General features: G+C 38.3%; 2 protein-coding genes and 1 pseudogene across 4 annotated transcripts in view; 2 read left to right on the top strand and 1 right to left on the bottom strand.

The window, feature by feature from the left end:
• Positions 1-13,318, top strand: part of pbld (phenazine biosynthesis like protein domain containing) — a 22,704-nt gene that overhangs the window by 1,344 nt on the left and 8,042 nt on the right. The window lies entirely within an intron of this gene.
• Positions 7-10,395, top strand: LOC146525810 (uncharacterized; annotated as a pseudogene). The gene is made up of 2 exons (XR_014873088.1): positions 7-5,214; positions 6,876-10,395. The product of XR_014873088.1 is annotated as an uncharacterized LOC146525810 (transcript).
• Positions 9,117-13,318, bottom strand: part of LOC146525809 (uncharacterized) — a 6,204-nt gene continuing 2,002 nt past the window's right edge. Inside the window, exons 2-5 of the mRNA XM_085153903.1 lie at positions 12,453-13,187; positions 11,691-12,083; positions 11,016-11,132; positions 9,117-10,546 (exon numbers count right to left, since the gene is read on the bottom strand). Coding sequence (XP_085010029.1) covers positions 9,470-10,546; positions 11,016-11,132; positions 11,691-12,083; positions 12,453-13,187 — 2,322 coding nt within the window. The 3' untranslated portion in view covers positions 9,117-9,469. The remainder of the gene's footprint in view (positions 10,547-11,015; positions 11,133-11,690; positions 12,084-12,452; positions 13,188-13,318) is intronic.

The following is a 13,318-nucleotide window of genomic DNA, read 5'->3' as shown; positions in this document are numbered from 1 at the left end:
GTCTGTTTTAAGACAGATCACTTTTGCCTTGCCAATTCCAAAGCCTCTTAGATTATATTGCTGTAATGGAAAGCTCTCTTTCAAAAGTGTACAGTATGGTGTATGGCTCACATGCTGCTTAAACTTTAAAGTAGCCCCTATAGGTGCAGGATAGAAATTTTCAATATAGATTAACAAGTTTGTATGAATTTATAGTCATAAAATGGGAAATGAATGATAATAATAAAGCTTATGTATATAATAGTTGCAAAATGGTTTTCAGAAAAAAAACAGACTGAAATAAAACAACAAAAAATAAAAACACGACACAAAACTTTAATAATATGACAAGTGAAATAAATGAGTCAAGGAAATTGTATGATAGGGGAAAAAAAGGAGTCACTATTTAAAAAAAAAAAAAAAAAAAAGTTGTGAGGAGTGATGAAGAATTTACATAGCTGTGAGGCTCTAAGAGAAAATGCCAGATCTCTTTTTGTAAAGATGTGAGCAGCAGGAACAGTTAGGAAGGTCTGAATCAAGGCCGTGGCTCTGTTAACCAGGTGAGTGAAGTCATGTAAGGCTGTTCAAACAATAAAGCAAAGTTTAAAATCAATTCTATATTGAATAAGTCTAATGTAGTGGGAGTAATGTGATCTTCGCTCTTCTAGTCTCAGGCAGCTAAAGTTTGAACAAGGCAGATAAGGGCAGGGACTTTTGGCTGAGCCTTCCATAGAGGGAATTAAAACAGTCCAAATATGATGAGGAAAAAAGCCTGGATCAGTCTGCCTGAGATTACAAACAAAAGTGAAAAAAGTTTATCCGTAAAAAGGACAAATCTACTCAATGAAAGCAAACTGCCCCCCTGAGATAGCTGGTATTAGGATAAAAATTTAGCAAGAAGTTCAGCTTTCAGGTTACTATTGAGGACATAAATATCTGCTAGTGACCAAAGGAAGATGTGACACTGTCACACAATTAAAACTTTGAAGTTTTGCCACAGAGAACAGACATTTAAGGATCAAAATACAGTTAAATTAGAGAAAAATATATTCAAATCACCACAAAGTCTATTTCATGGCACTTTGTACCTATTGGGAAATGTCAATTACAAATTTTGGATTCCATAAGAGCATCACAAAAGGTTAGCCTTCAGCAAAATTAAACTAGTGCCATTAGGCAGAATTAAGGACCCACAACCATTAGCAGGAGCTCATTATTTTTCCAAGTTAGGTTTATCTGTTCATTAGCTTATGTTTAGAGATCCTTTGCAGTTAAACACACACAGAGCTGCATTTTACTCACTGTGTGCACAAACTGAAAAACACCTATCCTCAGCAGTCTGTCAGGTAACAATGTTACATTGTATGGAGTCCAAAGAATTGTGCAACAAGCTGTCACAGTGAAAAATGTAGTGTGTAGTCGGTCCAAGAGGAATGCAGGTATTATTTACAAAGAGGAAGCAGGAACAGATACAATAAGTTTTACTTCAGACTTAAAAATGTGACTTTTGAAAAATACTCTAAATTATATTTTCTGAGAAAGGAGATAAAAACAACTGGTTAGAGGGAATTACAATAGTCCAAATGTAATGAGATGAAAGCATTAGGGGTGCAACGATACACAAAATTCACGGTTCGGTTCGGTTCGATACTTTGGTGTCACGGTTCGATATTTTTTCGATACAAAAAAAATGTTCATGCCTTTTTATTAATTTGTCATTTATTAAATTTTCACGGCACATTCTGCACCACCACTCTGTGTGTTCATCATTTGTTTGAAGCCAGCTCACCTCCTGCAACCACTTTTCCGAGAATATGCGCTTCTTTTGTGGTTCGGACTCCTGACATTTCTTTGGAGGTGGAGGAACACCAAAGTAATTGCTTAAAGGAGCTTCTTCGACATCTTTATGAGTTCTAAACAAATGTCTGTCCTCCTCCAGAAAATCTTATGTATGCAAACACACGTTGCAACTTCTTATCTTGTGCGCGTTTTTTATTTTGACAGCGAATGCGCACCTGCGGACCACTTATGTGTAGACCTGGTTATTTAGCTCGTCATATTGCAGCCACAGAAATTCTTTTGTCCATGAAACCATAAAGCTGCACTTTCTTTTTGCCTTATAGTCTGATTTGTCATAACTTTTCCGTTTTGTGGTAAGCTTTTCTTTGGCTGTCACTTCTTCACCCTGACCTGTCTTATTTGGCTCAGCAGAACTAAAATATATATCTGCTGCTTTTACACAGACACTCACATAACGCTCAGCGATTCTCTGCGCGATCAACCTCTCACATGTTTAAGCTTGCTGCGGGAGATTTCACGTCATGTTTGCATAGTAAGCTAACGATTGATAAGATGATGTCAGAGGAATTGGTGCGCAAATTATCATCACTCACCAATCAGTGCTGTCGCTCTCTATACACAGTTCGCGCGATTGCAAAGTGAAAGCAAAAAACAAGCGCAAATTCAAACGCGATTTCAATATGTCACATATTGACAGTGGCTCACCGATGCCAATGACATAATTACTAGGGGTGCAACGATACACAAAATTCACGGTTCGGTTCGGTTCGATACTTTGGTGTCACGGTTCGATATTTTTTCGATACAAAAAAAATGTTCATGCCTTTTTATTAATTTGTCATTTATTAAATTTTCACGGCACATTCTGCACCACCTCTCTGTGTGTTCATCATTTGTTTGAAGCCAGCTCACCTCCTGCAACCACTTTTCCGAGAATATGCGCTTCTTTTGTGGTTCGGACTCCTGACATTTCTTTGGAGGTGGAGGAACACCAAAGTAATTGCTTAAAGGAGCTTCTTCGACATCTTTATGAGTTCTAAACAAATGTCTGTCCTCCTCCAGAAAATCTTATGTATGCAAACACACGTTGCAACTTCTTATCTTGTGCGCGTTTTTTATTTTGACAGCGAATGCGCACCTGCGGACCACTTATGTGTAGACCTGGTTATTTAGCTCGTCATATTGCAGCCACAGAAATTCTTTTGTCCATGAAACCATAAAGCTGCACTTTCTTTTTGCCTTATAGTCTGATTTGTCATAACTTTTCCGTTTTGTGGTAAGCTTTTCTTTGGCTGTCACTTCTTCACCCTGACCTGTCTTATTTGGCTCAGCAGAACTAAAATATATATCTGCTGCTTTTACACAGACACTCACATAACGCTCAGCGATTCTCTGCGCGATCAACCTCTCACATGTTTAAGCTTGCTGCGGGAGATTTCACGTCATGTTTGCATAGTAAGCTAACGATTGATAAGATGATGTCAGAGGAATTGGTGCGCAAATTATCATCACTCACCAATCAGTGCTGTCGCTCTCTATACACAGTTCGCGCGATTGCAAAGTGAAAGCAAAAAACAAGCGCAAATTCAAACGCGATTTCAATATGTCACATATTGACAGTGGCTCACCGATGCCAATGACATAATTACCCAGCTACATTTCCGATAGAATGCAAAAGCATTGACATATATTTTTCCTTCCTACGATAGGCCGACGAGCAGAGCAGGGCAGCCCGACTGGAAAAATCGCTAGCGATTTTGCGAGCCCTGTATCTGATTGAGGAATCACTCATCTTTGGAAAAGAGAGTTTATTACAGAGAAATGTCTCTTTCCAAAATAAAAGCTATACTATACGCTTCTTCTGGGCTATATTCTCAGCAGCATATTAAACATATCAGGTCCCCATAAGGAGAATCATGTGCTAACGGCTGTCTAAATGACTCGGTAAAGTTTGTATGCGTGCTTGTTGTTTTTGTCTGCTTCCACTTGTCTTTGCACTAGGATGCTATCGGGTAAATGTGCAGTCATATTCGTTGTGTTCCCACTAGTGCTGTCAGCCTTAATCTGAAATGAGGTTAACGCCACAACACGGCAAATGTCCGTTAACAAGCTACCGCGGATTGCCCCGTGTGTGGGGCTGGACAGCGTCAACACATTAACGAGCTAACTGCGCTAACACACTAGTTCCCACTCATGTAATTGAGCATTGCTTGGCACATCTGACATACTGTTTTACTTTAGTCCATGACTGCTTACCTTCAGGGTCTACGGAGCCCCGCAGGGGACATGGGAGAAAAAAAAATTAAGACGGACTTTTGCGAGATCTCGCAAAACTTTTGCGAGATCTCGCAAAACTTTTGCGAGATCTCGCAAAACTAACTCGGGATCTCGCAAAACTTTTGCGAGATCTCGCAAAACTAACTCGGGATCTCGCAAAACTTTTGCGAGATCTCGCAAAACTAACTCGGGATCTCGCAAAACTTTTGCGAGATCTCGCAAAACAAACTCGGGGAAAAAAAAAAAAAAAACTCGGGATCTCGCAAAAGTCCATACCATACACCTCCAAATCAGCACTGAAACTTTAGAAACAACCACAGCGATGGAGGACACACACCCATTTGAGCGATTCATAGATTTTTACTTTGAGCTTGGACTAAACTATAAAGACATTAAAACTGTGCTTTGCAGTAGACACAGTTTTCATATAAGCGAAAGACATCTGAAGAGAGTTCTTAGCGCAAGGGGACACACTCGCCACAAAGCGTACTCTGACCTGGCCGTCTTGGTTGAATTTATAGACAACCAATTGCAGTACTCTGGGCAGCTTCACGGATACCGATGGATGTACGCTAAATGCAGGGAACATGGACTACGCGTGAGGAAAGAGGATGTGCGCTTGGTTTTGAAGGAGCTGGATCCCCGAGGCGTCGCACTGAGGCAAGCAAGACGTTTCAGGCGAAGGAACTATTTTTCAAAAGGGCCGAATTTCATCTGGCACATGGACTCCTACGACAAACTGAAGCCATATGGCATCTGTATCAATGGTAGTATTGACGGTTTCTCTAGAAAAATAATCTGGCTTAATGCGTACACAACAAATAGTAATCCGAAAGTGATCGGGGGTATTACATAGAAGCGGTGCAGCGTTTAAAGGGCTGCCCTAGAGTTGTGAGGGGCGATCTTGGAACTGAAAATGGCCATGTTAGAGGCTTTCAGCGTTTCCTTGTGCCCGTGGCTCCTAACGACACCCATGAGAGTTACTTGGAGGGAGCAAGTACCGCCAATCAAAGGATTGAATACTGGTGGCGTTTTCTTCGCAGCCAGTGTCTGGAGTTCTGGTTATCCTTATTTGCAGACATCAGAGACAACGGGTACTTTGATGGTGGGTTTCTGGACAAAAACCTCCTTCAGTTTTGTTGCATGGGACTCATCCAGGTGAGTTAATAAAATATGTTTTGTTGCGTGTATGGATGCATGCGTGTGTGAGTGAGAGATAAAAGAAACTGAGGAAGTGATAGAGAGGTAATACACGAAGTACTGTGAGAGATGAGACCTGTGCCAGGTTTAGGAAATGGAGAGACTTGCAGGAAGAAAGAGACAAGACAGGGAGAAGCGGTTGAGAGGAGCAGGGAGTAAATGAAATAAAAAATTGTGTAAATACTATAATTTAGGCTTAAGCAATCGGCCGCCTTAAGGAAGAGCTCAACAACCAAGACTACAGTAACATCCAGTGTTGAAGAGTAACGGAATACATGTACCGCCGTTACGTATTTAAAATACAAAATATGAGTAACTGTATTCCGTTACAGTTACTGTTTAAAAAGGTGGTATTTAGAATACAGTTACTTTGTTGAAATAAATGGATTACACCGTGGTACTTTCCTGTTTCATATTGTCGCGGGTCAGGACTGTTTGGGTTTTGTTTGACAGCTACGTTCTGTTGCTCCAGGCGGCAGCGTTACGGTTGCCATGGTTACAGGGTGACACTCTCTCTCTGCGTGTTTCCTGGGTGAGAGAGGCCTTTTTGTTGTTGTTGTGCTAAGCTAATAGGCAGAATGCTACAGGCATAGCTCTAAAGAATGTAGCATCATAGGCAGTGTAGTCCGTGCTGCAGGGAAAATGGACTGCCATACCCCTGATGTGTCTGTGAGCGAGGGAGGGAGAAAAAAAAGTACGAGCTGTCATCGAGCAGAAACAGGAGCTGGAAGCATGTAAATATAATAATAACCACTGCAGCCAAGAAGAGTGCCTGACGTAAGTAAGCTATTAAGACTAGACTGTACACCGTGTTCGTGTTTTCCTCCAAAAACAATAAGTTCCGTTGGAGCAGCCTTTCAACGCCTCTCTCTGTCTCTCGCAAGCAAAGTTGACCCAGACAACAAAGTAAAACTATTTTTTGGCTACGACCCGACACAGAACCCACCGTATTAGCCAGAGGTCCCTTTATTATGGTTCGGAGCCACGGACCTTCAGTAACAGTAATAAATCACAGCAATAGTACATTCACGTAGTTGTAAACAGCATGATAATATATTAAGTAATCCAAAGTATTCAGAATATGTTACTCTCATTGAGTAACGTAGCGGAATACGTTACAGAATACATTTTGGGTCATGTATTCTGTAATGGAATACATTTTAAAAGTAACCTTCCCAACACTGGTAACATCTATGTTGAAGATGTTGACATGGCATATGAAAATTTCTTATCTATAATATTAACTATTTACAATTTGGAATTATTTAGATTGGAATATCCAAATAACTTACAAATACAAAATACAATGATCAGTGACATAAAACAAATTGATTATTATGAGGGGAGTAGATGAGACAAGCAGGTAGTAATAAGACTAATAGTACTAATGTAAGATATCACAGCATAACAGTAACCGTAGTTAGTGTGTGAAACACTTGTACAGATGACATTAGGTAAAGTACATGATTACAAAAATTCGCATGATTGTTTAAAAATAATAAATTGCATAAATATAAGAAACCTTCATCTCAGTGAGTGAGTTGTCTCATCGTGATCTGCGTATATGTATATACGTACATGCGATCACATTTCTTAAATTTCTGTATTCTTTTTAACAGGATGAGCTGGATGACACTGCACAGGTTTGGAATACACACTCCATCAGGCCATCAACAAACATCAATATCCCCAGTGGTCGACCTAATGTAATGTATACATTACCTGAGCTCTACGGGACAAGAGACTTCCTTTGCCCCACTGAAGAAGAAGATGTTGAAATGTGTAAAACTGAGTGTGTTTTTCGACTGACCAAACCATGTGACCCCGATGTATATGAACTGTGCAATATCATCATGACTGAGTCCCATCTGACTCCACCAACAGACCCATATCAGGCTGTGAACTTGTACATGCATTTAAGAGAGAACATCATGGCATTAGTGTAAATTGCATACACTGCAGCAGAGAACATTTCTCAAAATTGACCTGTGCTATATGTGAGAAAGCTAACTTCTGGATATTAAACAGACTGTAAACTGTAAGCTTTCTAGTACACAGTCATTTATGAGAATATCTTATATAGAAATATTTATTGTTGTGTTCCAGGAGGGTCAGTGAACTAAAGTATAAAGGGGAGTCTCTGCCTGTTAATGATATTCTGAGTGTTCTTTAGCACAAAAACATTGTAATGTTCTGTCAAATGTTATCAAGTTCTATGTCTATGTGTATTACTTCGAATTACTTTAACTGTCTATTTGGCTTGATACATGGATCAAAACATAAGACACGTCTTAATTTAATGTGTTAGGAGTTTTAATGTACAGTGTTTACTCAGATAATGGTGGTTTATGTTGAGTATTTTGTAATAACTTTTAAATGGAGAGTTGGTATTTATTTACACCATCTCTATTTGTTAATGATGGGAATGTTTAGTTGTTTATGTTGGCTAGAATACAGTTTAAAATCGAAGAGATATTCTATTATGCCTTGTTGCTTTATATATATTATAACACCAACTGTCACACTGGCAAGCTACATGAAATGGTACTAAGGGGCATCATAATCTGAGGGGGGGCACCTTGGCATTTTTCTAAACTCAAGTTTCTCTGTCTAAAAATATAATTATTTCATGTCATTTTTGCTATTTTTTTTTTAACTATTTATTCTGATTCCAGACGAGCTTTAGTTTTTTAATGTTGGTTAAACAAAACTGAAAAAATAAAGAACTAAATCGAGACCTTTTGAACTCTTAGAATTTCTAATAGATATAAACATTCTTTTTTGGTCACTGAATTTATCTGAAGCTTATTTTATCAGCTGAATAACAAATTCTTTGCACCCACCTGTTCTGTTGATGAACAGCAATTTCATTCGAATGCTATTTTTGCAAAACTCACCACTTCTGAAAGGATGATATGTGTTGTTGAACTACCGGATAAATAAACTGAAATCTAATCAATTTCTAATTTTTTTTTTGGACTATGTAGTACAGACAACTAAAAAATTGCAAATGACAAAAGCATATCGACAACATCTGTGTATTGACTGCCTGTGTTCCCAGGCACTTTAATTTCAGAGAAGGGTAGACAAGTGCATAATCTGTCAAAAATATAGCAATATTTTATAATTAACCATATATACTATTTGATCTAATTAGAAATCCTGGCCTACAATCTTGTTTATCCAAGAAACTGTTAAATCTGATAATCATTGCTTGGTAATTTGTAATTATATAAGACAGTATAAAGAATTGTGAATCATCTGTATGTCACATTATGGCAAAGTCCTTTCAAAAAAGATAACTTGTGATGGCGATATGCTTTTTAACAAAACAACTAGTAAACATTTCAGAAGCTAATCAAGGGAAAATAGGACTTATTGTTACAAGATGATGTTTATAGGCCACATCAGCTTTAAGAATTTGGAAACAGGATCTTATCATTAACTTTCAATAACTTTTTTCGCAACCATAGTGACATTCTTTACTAATATTAATGGACCTTTCACCCTAAAATCAAATTTACACATTTTTCTGTTCGCTAGCTGTAGTATTCGTTAATCCACATTGTTTTAGTGTGAGTTGCCCAATTTTAGAGATATTGACTGTACAAGCCTACCCTTCTCGTTTCACATGGTACTTAATGCTTAGTAGCAATGTCTTTATGTAGACCTTATGTAGCTTCATGTAGTTTTTCAACAAGGAAGAGATCTCTACAGCTAATATCTCCCAAAACTAGGCAACTCACGACAAAACAGTCTAGATGGATAAACAGCAAGCCAATGTGTGTCACTGCGGGGTATGCAGGTGTGTTGAGAGAATGTACCCAAAAGCAGACAAGGAGAGAGAGAGGACACTGAACTTAAAACAAAAGCGAGCCTTTATTCTGGCTGATGGCAGGAGTAAAAGGAAACAATGACAATGTGTACAGCAGATTTTGATGTGATCTGTCCCTCTAACGCTAAACACAAACCTTGTTTTCAACAGAAGTTAAAGATGCGGTCATTTTCAAAGAATTTTAAACAATAAAGAGTCCTTGTGAAATCTGAGCTAACATACAACTAAACCATCAGAAAATTAAATTTGTGACTGCTTATTATACAGCTGAATATATCAAATGCTTCAATGAGAAATGAAACAAGACAGAATTTATGAACTCAAGGATAATCATACATATAACAATTACAGCTGTAACCATTAGTACACTCATCAAGTTCAAATGATGTCCATTTCAAAGTAATTGCTGGAAAGGACATTGTCGAACTCTGTGCGAAATTCAGGATAAGAACTGTAAGTGCATGGCACCTCAAGGGTAGCTCCACAGGTGTGAGCAACAGGCCTTCTGTTGAGCCCAGTTTCAGCATTAAAGCACACCAAAATTTTGTCGACACATATCACAGAAGATCCTGTGCAGAAGCGCAGGATTTTTTCAGCTTTGGTTTCATCAGCGTTTTTAACATAACGCTGAAGATGGTTAAAGGTTGTCTGTTCTCCGTGACACAGCATCAATTTTGTTGTTTCAAATAGCTGCACTAGTCTTTTGCCTGTGGCCTTCTTTGTCTCATACAGAGATAACACACTTTCCTTGTCTGCCAGTTTCAGCTGCAGATGTGCCATGGGTGTGGAGAAGCAATCCATTATATACTTTGGCTCTTGGAGAATGGCCTTATGAGCCATTGTTTCAATGGCAGGCTGCATGTTGTTCTTAGGTGGCAGGAAGTGGGAACCCATCCTTGTAAAAAGGTCAAGCAGGTCCTCTTCATCATTTTCATCCATTGTGCCTTGGAGAGCCTTCTCAACAGCTGATCTCTCAACAGGAGGGAGATAGTTGAGAAACGATGCAATCAGAATGTCTACATCAACTGAGTCCATTCCGTGGATGCAAGCTAAAATGAAAGCCTTTGACAGCCTCACTGGAAAGACACCATGGTCTAGTAAGCCTTTCACCCATATCTGCCCAACTGCTTGCCATTCAGCCTCACTAAAGTCTGGTCTCAGCCTTGGAACTCGTTCATTTTCACCTTCACACTGTTCCAAAAATTGCTCCCAAAATGCAGTGTAAACCTCCCTTGACACCCCAGCATCATCAACAGCATTTTCATTTACAAAGTTCATCTTTAAAGTCTCATTCAGAATGCTACTGTCCATAAATACAGCCAAAAGATCATCAACAACTTTTATCCTGCGAATTGATACATGTAGGGGGCTCTGTCGGTCTCCTGAATTTGATGGGGAAAGTTGGTTGCTTGAATCTAAAGGCAAACCTTGTGCGATGAAATTCAGTCCATGGTCCTGAGTAAAAGACAAAACATGCACATTCCATAAGAAATGCAAATGAATTGTACAGATTACACAATATCAATGTTCTGAAAAAGTTTGAAATTTATTTGTCTAATTTTAGTGGGCTGTACATACCCAAACCATGGTTGCACTGACAATTTATGTATAACATTCACATTTTGGCCTGATGGATGTCCTCGTATGCCTCACAGAAAATTATACAAGTGTTCTTTACATGTATGAGAAGACTCCAAAACAATGTCTCACTGCTGTGTTATGTAAATAATTTAATTTCAAGACTAAATTTCCTGTTTAATCTTATCTTAATGTTAAACACTGGAATTGTCTCTCAACTGACAATATCCTTTTAATTCAAATGGACCCACAAACTGCCATATCCTCAGAAAATAGCATGAAATTTTGGCATCTCTACAGTATGTAAAGATAGGTGTTTATGGTTGCCCGAATTGATCCATCTTACCTGTGTAATCTGGGGTGCTTCCTCCTGTATTGACTGCATATGGGGTGTGGGCAAGCCATTAGCTGAAGACAATGGTAGCAGGAAACCATCCATAGGTAATCCATTTGTGTCGGCATTCTGAGAAGGAAGTATTGCATTAACTGACAACAGACACCTTAACCCTTCAAGATTAGAAGACTCTTCTTCAATCTTCTACCTTGGCCTATTCTAAATCATGAATGTTCTTAAAAAGTCTGCAAAATATGTCAATAGGTCTTAAGAAATAGAAAAAAGATACACCTCTTTATTTTCAGCCTACATGTCTCACTTACAAGAGTAAAAAGACATATTACAGTGGAATTCCACAGGTTTTTATCAGATCTTGATGTACTTCTTACTACTTAAAATGTTGTATTATTGCTGCAACAAAATCAAGTTTTAAACAAACAAGAGATGAATTCTGATTAATAGAAATTGAGCAAGTGTTTCACAGTACTGTAGGTTATTTCTTTTAAGATCCAAAAGAATAATATTACAGAAAATAACATACATGCTTAAATTTTGTCCAAGCAGGAATGCATGATCAGCTTTTTTAAAATCAGAACTATGCAAGTTATTGAATTTGATTATTAATAAATTTCCATATTTTGTAACACTTACATAAACCATATCAACCACAACTGTCCATGGTCTTACCTGTCTGAGATCCTCACTGTTGACATAATTCAGGGTTATCACGACTGTGTCATCACCATCTGCTCTGACAAGATCCTCTTCAGGATTCCATAGAACCGTATCCACTTCGTCTGTGTCTGGAAAACGAAATTCCAAATCTTCTGGAAGTTTCTCCCGGGACTCTAGTTTGAAGGATTTGTTAGGAACTATACTGGTCAGATCAATAATTTCAGAGCAGTGGTCAGGGAAATCATGATCACTTGAGTCAGTCTGCTGCTGCTGTCCCACAACAGTGTTTTTAATGTCTTTTGGGGTTGAATGCATATGATGTGATTTTCCTGGACTTTGTGTTGTCACTGCCTCACAGAGTGATTTCAGTTTTTTTGGATTGTGTCCCATCTGGAAATTGTGAATCTGTGAACCAGAAAACAAACACAAGAAACAAACGAAAATAACTCAATTATTTTTTCAGCAGCCAGTCATTTAGTACATGTTAATGAATACAAAGCTGTAAGTCTTTCACAGATGTATTAAATGTACCTTACCACACAAGTCAACAACAAATTCCTTGAATAATTTCATCCTACAGAAGTGCAAATATTCGTAGATGTACATAAAGCACTTGAATAAGACAACTCTTTATTGCCGTTGCACAGTCAGTACAATAGTACAACAAAATTAGAACATGTCGCATGTTACCACCAAGCACTAATAAACACAACAAAATACAGTAACTTTAAAGTGATCATTATTTGTAATAATAACTTTCTTATTTTAACAAACCTGTTTGCCAGTGTCACTGTCAGATGAATCCCCATGGTCAAGTAGATCTGGGACAAAATCATCTGTCTCACTGTCAAATCCAAGTAATGTCACCGGTGAATCTTCTTCAGTTATGCTGACAGAAAAATCCTCTTCAGATGAGGACTGAACTGTTGATGGTGTTTCATCTTTTGTGCAAATGTAAAATCTCATGAGCTTCAATTTGGTTTGTTCATAAAGTTTGCCAACAGTGTCATCTAAAGCAATCGGATTTCTTTTAAAATCACAGACATCAATGACAAAGTCTTCAACTCTCCCTTTTGGCGAGTACCCATCTGGAAAAAACAGGTCCTTTCCCATTTCCAAAATCTTAGCTACAGTTGTAGTTTTTTCCACAGTTGCATGTCTTGTTCCTCCACCATTTCTGGTTCTCACTTGACGGTATTCATTACTGCTTAAATGAAGCCATCCGATTTCTATTTTTCTGCAGGTCTTCTCTCCTGCAGTATTTCTCTGTCTTGCCATCCCTTCACCTTGCTTGTGGAACACAACTGATGAACCACACAGCACTCCTTTGGTTTTTGATCTTACTTTCCGTGCCGCAATTTTATCTCTTAGGTTCTGCAGAAGAGTCTCTTTATCTGTGCTGTACTTAGTTTGTTGACAGAAGGACTGGACAGCTACTCTGTCACCATATGTCCTTATGTATTTTGCCATTTGTACATCAGTCATGACGGACAGCACTGCCTTATCCACCTGCAGACATAAAACATTAGAGAAATGCTATTAATATACTTTTATTCTAGGAAGCCACACTAGCACACATGGAATACTAACTGTATTAGAAATAGAGTTCTTAATCACTGTTCATGATCATTATCAAAAGT

This window comes from Neolamprologus multifasciatus, chromosome 1 (genome assembly GCF_963576455.1).
Source record: "Neolamprologus multifasciatus chromosome 1, fNeoMul1.2, whole genome shotgun sequence".
Classification (NCBI taxonomy): Eukaryota; Metazoa; Chordata; class Actinopteri; order Cichliformes; family Cichlidae; genus Neolamprologus; species Neolamprologus multifasciatus.
Note: the sequence above shows the minus strand (reverse complement) of the source record. Positions and strands in the feature narration are given on the sequence as shown.